Source organism: Orycteropus afer, unplaced genomic scaffold (assembly GCF_000298275.1).
Source record: "Orycteropus afer afer isolate SDZICR_OR568_19922 unplaced genomic scaffold, OryAfe1.0 scaffold01247, whole genome shotgun sequence".
NCBI lineage: Eukaryota > Metazoa > Chordata > Mammalia > Tubulidentata > Orycteropodidae > Orycteropus > Orycteropus afer.
The window spans coordinates 161,469-174,255 of record NW_006922834.1 but is presented as its reverse complement, the minus strand read 5'-3'; the positions used below and the strand labels follow the sequence as shown (position 1 = coordinate 174,255).

The window sequence follows — 12,787 nt, the reverse complement described above, 5'->3', positions numbered from 1 at the left end:
GCTTCTTTGACAATACTATTTTCAGTTTTTAAAATCACTTTTACTGTATGCAAATTTTCTATAATAAAAAGCAATTATATATATTATAATAAAACCAATATTGTTATAATTACAAATATATTGAATAAAACTTGTTTTTCATGCATATTGATGTATTTGCCAAGGAGTTTGTAGAAAAAAGGAAATATGTTAGGTTAATCTGTATAATATTTCTTGGTTTATAGTTAAAAGCACATGATTCTTTAACACTACACCATGATGAGGATTAAATATAATTACATATTGTTGTATTTGTGTGAGAAAAAAATGTATTTTACTCTAAATCAATGCCTTTTGTATTTATGAATATAGCTGTAAATTATATATTAATACAAATCAGCTATTTTAAAATATAACCCTTAATTGGTACTTATTAATTTTGAAAATAATTTCAGATAAGTAAATATACAGCTAGCCAATTTCGTTACTACTCAAACAGAATTCTCATTAGTTCCTATACCTGAGTAAACTTGTGTTTACTCAGGATTAAAATGAAGCTCATCATGATCTACTTCTGTATGCAAGGTTTTTGGAATAACTGATAATAATTTTGTTTGTATTTTTTCATAAACATTTGCAGTAGAAATGCACATATTCATAGCTCAAATAGTTAAAAAGTTCTCTCTGACAGATAATGAAAAACAATAGTATTCTCCCACGTCTCCACTCTCCCATTCCCATTTCTCTGAGGCAAATATTTTACAGTCTTTAGCTGCTCTCTTCTATTCGTATCATTGCTCAAGAATAATGTTTGTCTTTTGTGATTTATCTCTTTAAGAATATTTATAAGAGAAACTATTCATTCCAAGGAAGGAAAAATAGAGTTACCTCTTTTTATATCAGTTCCCCCATAAGTGTACACACCATTCTCCAAATATTTGCATAACATTGTGCTACATCAATATTAAATGTTAACATTATAATGACTAGATAATTATTTATTCTAATCCTCAGAAAGAAGGTTGGGCAATCTACTTCCATAGTGATACCACTTTGGAAACCAAGGAGGGGTCACTATGAGTCGGTTCTGACTCTACAGCAGTACATTGTGTTGCATTTATAGATGTAAGGATGCCATGTAGTGATTTTATTTCATTATTTGTAAAGTGTATCTTTGCCCTAAAATTCATAATAAGCTAATTTTCTGTTTGCTTAGTGTCCTATTTATCTGTAATAATGTACTTCTTATTTTCAACCAAAATTATAGATTGCTTACCAGAACTTTCAGATAGATTATCAATTTTGCCTATTTCCTGAAGAAAGTTCTATTGGTGTCCTTATTGGCCCCTTATAGAGACTTCACATATTTTGCAGGAATGTTCTATTTAACATTAATTTTTCAGTATGTTAATACAATTTATTTATTTATTTATATATTGCTTTCTAAATTTTCTCTTCCTTTGAGTTACTTTTATATGTCTTCTTTCTTTATTATCTGTGTTTCATTTTTAGAGACTTTCTGCAAATATTGTTAAATTTTGGCTCTCTCTTCTTTAAAATTATGCTAAAGGAGAGCTCTGAGTAGGTAGATGGGATTTTTATTTAATTTTATTGTCTAATGATTTCATCATGCCCTTTCATTAGGATACTTCCAAAAAAAAGAATTTTCTCTCAGAAAGATCAATTTTACCTAAAATAAATTCTTAAATCTCATATGGGGGAGTTTAATCCTGATTATGATTGTTCTCATAGCTATCAGGGCAAGGGAGCTCTGGTAGCATAGTGGCTAAGGCACTTGCTGCTAACCAGAAGGCTGGCTGTTCAAATCCACCAGCTACTCCTCAGAAGGAAGATGGGGCAATCTACTTCCAAAGTGATACTGCCTCGGAAACCCAAGAAGGGGTCGCTGTGAGTCGGGTCCTACTCGACGGCATATAACAACAACAACAAATCAGGGCAAAGTGCTTTGTGGGGATTCCTCATTTCTCTTTTGAAAATAGACTTAAAAATTAAAGTCCATCATTCAATGAAGTCCTTTGTTTGAAATATAATATAACTTATCATAGCTGTGTCTTATGAACCCTTTGGAGTCTCTGTGGTTCAGTTTCTTCAGAAATCAAATGCATAGTTCTCTGTCAAAAAGCTAAGTATCAATTTACTTATTTGGATGTATATGGAGATCATCATGTCTCTGTCTTCTGTGTATTAAGATTTAAAGTAACTTCTCTTGTCAGCTTTTCATGTACCCCATAATTTCAGAGGTGCTGTGTTCATCAAATTCTTGAGCTTTGAATTGGAGTTAACTCAACAGCAATGAATTTGGATATCAAGTTCTGCCCACTACATTTTCATCAGATATATTGTTGATTGGATGGAGAAGTAAAATGCCTAATCTCTTTAGCAAATGGTTGTATAGTCACATCGTTACTATACTCTACATAGCCTACTTTTCAATTTTTCCAATTTGCTAGGCTGAAGATTTTCCATGTCTTCAAATTCTGGTAAATTTTTCTGTAGTTCTTTCCTCAATTTATCTCTTTCTTCTTGGGCTTTATTATTAGTAGCAAAAAGAAACCAGACTAATCCTCAAGATTTTTATTACAAATTTGTTCAACTAAACATGTAAGTCCATCACTTAGAGTTTCTACCTTTTGCAAAACATTTAGACATATTTTTCCACAAGTATCCAATAGTATATTCATGATTTCCATTTAAAGCCTCACTAGAAGCACACTTAATGTCCACATTTCAAAAAAAACATTCTGTTCTCTTCAGTAGAAGCTTTCTCTAAAGTTCTCCTCATTTCGTTCTGATCCTTCAACGGAATCACTATTAATCCCCATAATTCTACCAATGGCTTGCTTAAGGCAATCTCTTCTTTTACCCTCGGACACTTTAAAACTTCTACCCATCACATAATTGTGAGGCCACTTCCACATTCTCTGGTAGTTGTTAGAGCACTACCCCATTCACAATACCAAACCCTTAGTATCAGTAGGCTGTTGTAACAAAGTATTGTATATCGTGAGGCTTATAAAAATCACTGTCTCACAGTTTTGAAGTCTAAATAACAATAGCGGGCATGTTATTTCCTTTGAGTGCTCTGAAAGAGAAACTCCTCCATTATTCTCTACTAGCTTTTCATAGTTTCAGGCATTCCTTGGTTAGCAGCTGAAATGTTACATGGCGTCCTTCCTCTTTCTCTTCCTTTGTATAACTTCCCTTCTTTTAAAAGATCAGGTGTCATATAGATAAGGACCCACCCTTCTCCAATATGATCTCGTGTTAACCTAGCAAATAGTATCTTCAAAGACGTTATTTCCAAATAACCTCCTTCACAAGTTCTGAATTATCTATCTATCTATCTATCTATCTATCTATCTATCTATATACATATCTCTATCTATCTGTATATCTATCTATCTATCTATATTGTGGGTAACAACTCAACTCATAGTATTAGTCAATGGATAAATTATTAAGTGTATATTAAATTTTATAAAATGTATAAGGCAACATGTTTGGAATCATGCACTCTGGTCAATCACTCAATTTTAGCGATCAGGAAATACTTAATGTATAAACTGATATTTAAGCAAATATTTAAATGATAAAGTACAGTCAGTCAAAATTAAAAATATACAGAAATGATACTTAAGTCTGAAGATAAAGCATATATGATACCTCTGAGGCCATAGTTTCCCCTAAAGAATATCTGTAAGAATAGATAATGTTCTTGTTGTTAGGTGCATACAGTTGTCTCCAACTCATAGTGATCCTATGCACAGCAGAATGAAACACATCCCAGTCCTGTGCCAGCCTCATGATCTTTCCTATACCTGAGTCCAGAATTGCAGCTACTGTGTCTACCCACAGAAGGGCTTTCCCTTTCTTCATTGACTCTACACCTTACCAAGCATAATACCTTTCTCCAGGGAATAGTCCTTTCTGACAACAGGACCAAAGTAGATGAGATGAAATCTGGTCATTCTTGCTTCCAAGAAGCATTCTGGCTGGATAATTGAATGCAAATATCTATTTGCATTCTATATATTTCATAATTATATGAAAACTTGTTGGAAAGATAGACAGGAAATTCATAATATGGAAATGATAAACTGTGCCATAGATGATCTTATAAATTATGCTTTTTAAAATAAAGGGAAGTCCTTGAAATTGTATAGATATGTATGTAATAATTTTACTCATCAAATATTGATATTGTTGAGTTTCTTGATCCTTCACTGAGCTCTAGTCATAGGGACCATACATCTGAATCTTCACTTTCAAAAACAGCTCCAGCCAGGTACATACAGTCCTGTCTTTCAAATGCCTCTTCTTATCCTTACTTCTTATCCTTACTGTTCTAACAGCCTCTGGCATGTTTCAATCACAATTTCTTCTACTATATCTGGCTTTATTATGTCTTTGATCTGATGTGGAAGGGATAGTTCATAGCAGTACAGGATACTGGTATCACACTGCATCACCCTCTGAGTTACCATCGAGATGATGCAGTTCCAAAGCTGGGATATCACCTCTCCATCAGCAAGGGATACAGGCTCCACGTTTGCAGTGAAGCACCTTGCCTCCTCTTCTTTTTTCTTAGGTGTTGGATAGATCCAGATTAAGCCATTGTTACTTAGAATCACTGAGGCACCACATGGCCAATCATGGAAGTGAGTCTCCTGCTGTTTTACCAGGGAGGGTGAAACCTGGACCAAAACACCCTGGCCTAGTTTTCTGTATTTTAGATTCTTCGTGTGAAGAGAAAAAGCTCTGTCAGAGAATACTACTTGTATCTCAGCAATGATAAGGTCCCCTTTCTTGCAAGAAAACTCTCATTGCAAGCTCATCTTCTGCAGATCTTCTCCTAACCTCTCCTCCTGGAAAGAGCATGGATGACAGAAGTGAGACAGAATCCAGCCTGGAGTTGGTTTCTACCTTCCATCTCTTCTGTTGAACCTCTGTGATTTTCCCGAATACTATGTCTCCTACTTCACCATAATCTCTGGTTTTCAAAGCTTTCACACAAATCAATTTTTGTACTCTCTCCATGGAGACAGCCAGAGATGCTATGAGCTTCTCTTCCCCCATATATGTTCCATGGCCCCACATGAAGCCCGTGTTTATAGTGATCATGTCCCCCGGCACCACCAGGTGTTTTTTAGTTTCAGGACCCAACTCTTGCTAAGAAGCTTAAGAGCAATAAGATGCCTTATCTTGGCACCAATGATTTGTGCTGGAAAATGAAGATTTTTGCCAACTTCTGCAGTCTGAAACTGAACAAACATGCAGTCAAGATGTGTTGACTATCACTGGTGAATAGAATGCAAAAGTTGGAAACAAGGAAAATCGCCAGTAGTGGGAAAGTATGCCCTTGGTGATAGAAATAACATTGGAGATTGCATGATAGAATTTGCAAGACCAATGACTTATTCATTGCAAATACCTTTTTTCAACAACACATACAGCATCTATACACTTGGAGTTCACCAAACAGAGTATACAGGAATCAGATTGACTATCTGTGGCAAGAGGTGATGGAGAAGCATCTCAATGGGTGCTCTGTCATTTCCTGGATTCTTGTTTTTTTGCCAAATCGTTCAATGCAGCTTTGACTTCTTTCTTCAATATGATTGGTTCTTGATCATATGCCACCTCCTGAAATGGATGAACATAGACCAATTATTTTTGGTACATGGCTCTGTATTCTTTCCATCATCTTTTGATGTTTTGTTCATCATTCAAAAATTTGCCAGTAGAATCTTCCAATATTTCAACTCAAGGTTTGAAGTTTTTCTTCAGTTCTTTCACCTTGAGAATTGCTGAGCGCATTCTTCCTTTTTTGTTTTCTAATTTTAGATCTTTGTGTGTTTCATTATAATAATTGACCTGTCTTCTCAAGCTGCTCTTTGAAATCTGTTCAGCTTTCATCTTGGCATTTCTTCCATTTGCTTTAGCTTCTGCCTGTTCAAGGGTGAGTTTTAGAGTCTCTTCTGACACCCATTTTGGTCTTTTCTTCCTTTCCTGTCTTTTTAATGACCTTTTTCTTTCTTCATGGATAATGTTGTGATGTCATCCCAAAATTTCTCTGGTTTTCAGTCATTGGTGTTCAATGCATCAAATTTATTCTTTAGATGGTCTCTAAACACAGGAGGGATATAATGAAGGTCATAGTTTGGCTCTCATGAACTTGTCTTAATTGTCTTCATCTTCAATTTGAACTTGCATATGAGCAGTCAATGTCTGTTCCACAATCAACTCCTGGCATTGTTTTGGCTGAAGATATTGAGATTCTCCATCACCTCTTTCCACAGATATAGTCGATATGATTCTTGTGTACCTCATCTGGCAAAGTCCACATGTATAGCTAACACTTATGTTGTTGAAAAAAGGTATTTGCAATGAAAAAGTCATTGATCTTGCACAATTCTACCCTGTGATATCCAGTGTCATTTCCATCCCAAAGGTCCTATTTTACAACTACTGGTGAGTCTTCTTTGTTTCCAACTTTTGCATTCCATTTATCAGTAATAGTCAATACATCTTGATTGCATGTTTGGTTAATTTCAGACTGCAGAAGTCGGTAAAATCTTCAACTTCTTCATATTAGGTTTTGGTAGTTGGTTTATAGATTTTAATAATAATAGTATTAAAAGGTCTTTATTGTAGGTGTATGGATACTATCATATCATTGGCAATATTGTACGTCAGGATAGATCTTGAAACATTCTTGGTGATGATGAATTTCATATCATTCCTCTTCAATTTGTTATTCCTGACAGAAGAATATATGGTTAGCTGATTCAAAATGGCTGAAACCTACCCATTTCAGCTCACTAATGCCTAGGATATTGATCTTTATGTGTTCCATTTTATTTTTTGACAATTTCCAATTATCCTTAATTCATGCTTTGTACATGCCATGTTGTGATTATTAATGGTCATTTACAGCTGTTTGTTCTTATTTTTAGACATGTCATATCAGCAAATGGAGGTCCCAAAAGCTTTTATCCATCCACATCATTAAGATTTAACTGTACTCTCAGGAGACAGCTCTTCCTCAGTTGTATTTTGAGTGCCTTCTGACCTGAGGGTCTCATTTTCTGGCACTATATTGGACAGTGTGATTCAGGGCTATTCATAAAGTTTTCTAGTAATACATCAGACCACATTTCACTGCTATTCATAAGGTTTTCACTGGCCAATACTTTGAGAAGTGGATGGCCTCTTCCTTTCTCTGCGTTTGTCTTAACATGGAAGATCCACTGAAACCTGTCACCATGGATGGCCCTGCTGGTATTTGAAATGCCACCAGCATAGTCTCCAGCCTTCCAGCAACACACAAGCCACAACTGTATGACAAACTGACAGATGAGTGGTGGTTCTTGTGCTTAATGTGAGAAAAATCAGTCAGTTATGTGGTTGCAGGAAGGGAGAGCCACAGCTTCTATGTCTGTCCATTTGGATTGAGTTGCTGAGGGTGGCTATGTTGTGAAAGAAGTGGTTAGGAGATCCAAGCTGAAGTTCCCTGTCTACCAGTTTGGTGATGGTGGGGAGAGGTTTTGCCCCTATTCATAGAGAAATTGTATTTTTATTTTGAAGAACATGGCTCACCAGTTGCTATTCATTCACTGGTGTGGGTCTGGCATTCTTTGGGAACACACATGCACTTACCCAGCTCTTGCCCCAACACAGCCCTTTCTCCTTGCAGAAGTGGAAGTTTCCTGGCGTGAGAGGATACTTCTGAGGGAGGAGGTTACAATTGTGTTCCTGTTGTGTTCAGTGTGAAAAACTATGTCATTGCTTCAGCCTCTGGCATGCTTCAGCCTCTAACTCTGTCCACTGAAAGAGGTGGAAAGCGTATTTACTCTTACGCATAGGAAAGGTGTGTGTTTGTTCAGTTAAGGAGTGCATTTGTCCAATCTCAATTCACTGATGTGGGTCTGGTGCCTTTATGTGTCCACTCAGACATTTATCCAGCTCTTGCATGTTTTGATCAAGCAAGAGATTGTTCTGAGCCTAGGTTCTTCGACCAATACAGGTTTTTTCTTCACATAGGTCCTTAGCTCAAAAGACCGTGCGTGTCATAGTAGTTAAAGCATTCAGCCATCAATCAAAAGGCAGGCAGCTTGAACCCACCAGCCACTCTACAGGAGAGTGATGTGACAGAGATCCAAACTCTGGAAACCACAGGAAGCAGTTCCACTCCATTTCAAAAATGGTTACTATGAGTTGTAATTGACTTTACAGCAGCCCCTTTGGTTTACTAATGAGAATTCTTTTATTCCATTTCTCTTGCTCCCTCCAAACTCAGTGGCCACTTCTGTGACTGTAAGTCTAGCCTACTTCCCTGCATATTCCTCTTCCAGCTCCCACATGACTTTGTTGTTGTTGTTGTTATGTGCCATGGAGTCGGCCCCGACTCATAGTGACCCCTCCTTGGGTTTCCGAGGCAGTATCACTAAGGAAGTAGGATTGCCCAAACTTCCTTCCGAGGAGTGGCTGGTGGGTTTGAACCGCCAGCCTTCTGGTTAGCAGTCAAGTGCTTTAGCCACTATACTACCAGAGCTCACCTTTAATTCCTCCTGATCTGTCTACACTGTGTCTTTATCACTGTGTGTATTCCATGAAGTTTTTTTTTTTTTTTTCCTTTCTCCCTTCCTAACCCAAATCTGATATGTTTTATGCCTCTATGTTTATATGTTTAAAATGGTTACACTTTAAACTGATCCTGGCTTCTTTTATCTCCACAGTCACTGACCTTGCTCAGTTCCTTTCCAATCTGTACTCAATCTAATTCTTTATCTTCTCATAGACACTCAGAATTCTAGGGTAAGTTTTTCTGGATCTCTGTTGTAGAGTGATTTGGTGGAGCATATTAGCAGGATGCCATCTTGTCTGTGCCTTGAGACCTTTATTAAGATTTTAAATTTGAGTACATCTACATGAAACCAGAATCTTCCTAGTTACCTTAATTCTAGTTATTTGATTGGCATATTATTTACCGATTTGGTATACTGCTCTTACATATCAAAAGTAATGTTTTTTTAGAGGTTTTGAGAAAGGGTTTATAAAAATTAAATATGTTTGTGTGATCCTTCATTATCTAGGGTCGAATCTTTGTTACTATGAAATCTATAATTTGCATAAATTCAAGGTATAAAAGATGAGGAATTAATGCAAAAGAAATTCCCCAAATGTCTGCCTCCCAATGCAATATTCCTCCATCAAGTAGGAGTTTGAGATTACCATCCACATATCTGTGACAATGACTGCGTATAAATCCAGGGCTTTGTCTTTTATACATCCCTTAAAACCTCTCTGACTTACAGGCATGTTGCTTTTCCATGTGAACACTAACACATCTATTGCAGTAGCTGCAGGAAGGCTATGTAATTGGAATGTAGTAGTTAGCTGGTAGTGGGACCAAATTGCACTTTGAGTTGAAAAAGAAATATATTAATCAACAAACTTCTCTTTTATCTTCTTTACCAAAATAAGTGGACTTCATTTTCTCCAGTGACAGATCAGGGAATGACTGTAACATCTAGAAGATTTGGGCAATTCTCATGTAATTTCCAAAAAAAATATTTCCAAGTCAGAAACGTTGGCTTCTGTATTTATCACAAGTGTCTCCAAGCTATTCTCAGACAAGTGCTTTTTACATTCTTGCTCGATTTCTTCTTCCCTCCTTTTGACAGTAAAGATAGATACTTCCTTCAACTTGCATTGAAAATGAATATACTTTCAGACATGAAGGTCCAATTCTTATAACAAACAGGAGGAAAATTTAACTTTCAATCTTCATAATTTGAGATACATTGAGATACAAAGTACAAAGGTACTTTCCTTTGAAATACATTTACCTTCAATGACCAGTTCACATCTTTAATCTAAAGCAACAGTGTATATCACGTTTTCCTATATTCTGTTGTGGGAGTCAATTTAAATTAGAGGTCATGTAAAGTTCACTGGAGTAAATAGCAAGTGTATGAGAATGTTGAGGGAGGGAGACACAAATATTTGTAAGTGGGTTATAACCTGGACTTCTTCACTTTGTTTCAATTTACTTTACTAAAGATTACCATAATCTCATACATAATATTTGTATTAATCATGTTGTCAAACCCACAATTAGTCCTGTGCTGCATTTCAATAAATCTTGTGTTATTAGTTGCTGTCAGCTACAATAAATGGGGATCATAGGCATAACAAAATGAAATGTTTCCCTATCATGTGCAAACATGTCTGGAGTAGGGGATACATTTAGCTTTCTTAACCCTACAGAGTTCTTAATGCTTTTTGTCTTAGTGCCACTTTGTATGTCTATGTATACCTCAAGGAGGAATGTGACTATTGGTTACTTAAATAGCTTTAAAGTTTCTTGGAGTGTTTGGGAAGTAATAAGAGTTTGACTCCTACGTTAAGCTCAATTGATATAACATGCTACACAAAAACATTGTTCTACATCCTACTTTGGTGAGTAGCTACTGAGATCTTAAAAACTTGCAAGCGGCCATCTAGATGCCATGATGGGTCTCTCCTCATCCAGAGCAAAAAGAATGAAGAAAACCAAAGACACATGGAAATAATTAGTCCAAGGGACTGGCAGGCACATCATGAGATCCTCAGCCTATGTGACTACGAGACCAGAAGAACTAGACGGTGCCTGGTGATCACTGTCAACCATTTGGAGGGGTATCTATGTAGGAGATCCTGGATAGAGTGAGAGAACACTGTGCAAAAAAAAAACCCTCACAACCATAAAAAAAAAAAAAAAAAGGACCAGGTTTGTTGGTCTGATAGAGCTTGATGGAACCCTGAAACTATGGCTCCTTGGTGCCCCTAAGGTCTGGAATAAAACCCACTCCTGTGGCTTCCAGCCAAACAAAAGAGGCATATGAGCTAAACATTTGTACTAGGCAGATACACTCCTTAGAGAGATGAAGCATGGGAGAATAGAAGGGTTGTGTAGGCACAGAAAGACAGGTCAGAATATAGAAGTGCATGGGAGGGGAGGACACAGGGAAGAGGTGGCTATGAAGTGGGAGGAGAGCTGTTTTACTGGGGGGATTGCAGTCATTGTCATGAGACAAAGTATATATGAACTACTGTATGGGATATGAATTTTCTCTGAAACTTTCACCCATTCACACCAAAATTTTTTTTAAAAAAATCTTATCTTCCAGACTTTCTCAAGTAGTCTCACATGTGAAACAGTTTCTCCTGTAGAAAATGTGTTTTTAATACTTTTTAAATGTTCCATTCTACTACCTACTGCCTCACTCAGGAAGCATTCCCATTCACACAACAAAATATTTTTTCATTTGTTTTTTCTTCTACAATAGTTTTGTTCTGGTAAAATCCATATGTATATAAATGCTGGCTTTTATATTTTCATGTTATTTATTGTGAAATTCATTTTATTCTTTTTATTTATTGTTGTTGTTGTTGTTGTTGTTATGTGCCGTCGAGTCGGCCCCGACTCATAGCGACCCCTCCTTGGGTTTCCGAGGCAGTATCACTACGGAAGTAGGATTGCCCAACCTTCCTTCCGAGGAGTGGCTGGTGGGTAGTATATATTAATTTGATCTTGTTGTTATTCTATGTTATCCAGGTGATTATGATACATACAACTCAATATGACATAATAGATTTTCACCACAGGCTTCTTTATACTGTAGATTTTATGGGAGCAGATCACCAGGTCTAGAGCCACTGGTGGGTTAGAGCTGCTGACTTCTCAGTTAGTAGCAAAGCACTTAGCTGTTCCACCAACAGGGCTATTTAATTTGGGCTTTAACACCCATAACTTGAGGATCACATCCCAGTTTCAGCAAATGTTTCTCCACTTCTATACTATTGACTGTGGAAGGAAGACTGTGCAACATACTTCCATAAAGATTTATCATCTCAGAAACCCAAAGGAGTTCTCTATGAGTAAAAATCTGAATACTATTGACTGTTCTCTCTTGGCCAAGAGTGAGAAAGAGAAAGAATAGAAAAGGAAGGGAGTGAGGGGGTAAGAGGGAGGATAGGGAAGAAGAAAAGAAGATAAGAAAGGGAAAAAAAGGAAATAAGGAAGACAGGAGGGAAGGCGGGAGGCAAAGAGGAAGAGAAGAAAGGAAGGAAGGAAGTCAAGAAAGAAATGAACTAAAGTAGAAAAGAGACATACATAATACAAATATCCATGAATTATCAGGGCCCTTCCATGGTCCTGACATGCTTGAGCTACGGGCTTTGATACAACTGGTTTTAAAAGGGGGTTAGGAAAAAAAAAAAAACAATTGTCATTGAGTTGGATCTGATTCATAGCCATCCTCGTTGGGTTTCTGAGGCAGTATCATAAGAAAGTAGATTGTGCCATCTTGCTTCTGAGGAGTGTCTGGTGGGTTTGAAATGCCAGCCTTCTGGTTAGCAGTCAAATGTCATAGGCACTACACAACCAAAGCTATCATCCTTCCAGCATATAAGTTTTAAATAACTTTAAAGGATAAGAGTTTGTTTTTTACTTTCTGACTTTGGTACCAATATGCTTAAAGTGTATAGATTTCAATAGATGTAAACACTGACACAAAAACTGATAATGAACAAATTAGATTTTTTCCCCTAACTATAAGAATTAACTCATTTGATTTAACATAATCAATCATTGGGGCTTTGAGATGAAAGGAAAAAAAAAAAAAGTTAGTAAATAAATGCCTGCCTACAGAAATGACTTCACTTTGAAGATTCATAGGCTATTTAAAGTGCATGCTGAGCAATTACCCCATTAATTTGAGGAATATAGACAGTACCAGTA

The 12,787-nt window shown here is 36.6% G+C and overlaps 1 protein-coding gene across 1 annotated transcript; it reads right to left on the bottom strand.

Moving 5' to 3' along the window:
• Nucleotides 1-4,337: 4,337 nt before the first annotated feature.
• Nucleotides 4,338-9,321, bottom strand: LOC103213070 (exosome complex component RRP4-like). The gene is given in 3 exon segments (XM_042783456.1): nt 4,338-4,802; nt 4,804-5,169; nt 9,235-9,321. Coding segments are annotated over 3 exon segments (918 nt in total).
• Nucleotides 9,322-12,787: the final 3,466 nt, after the last annotated feature.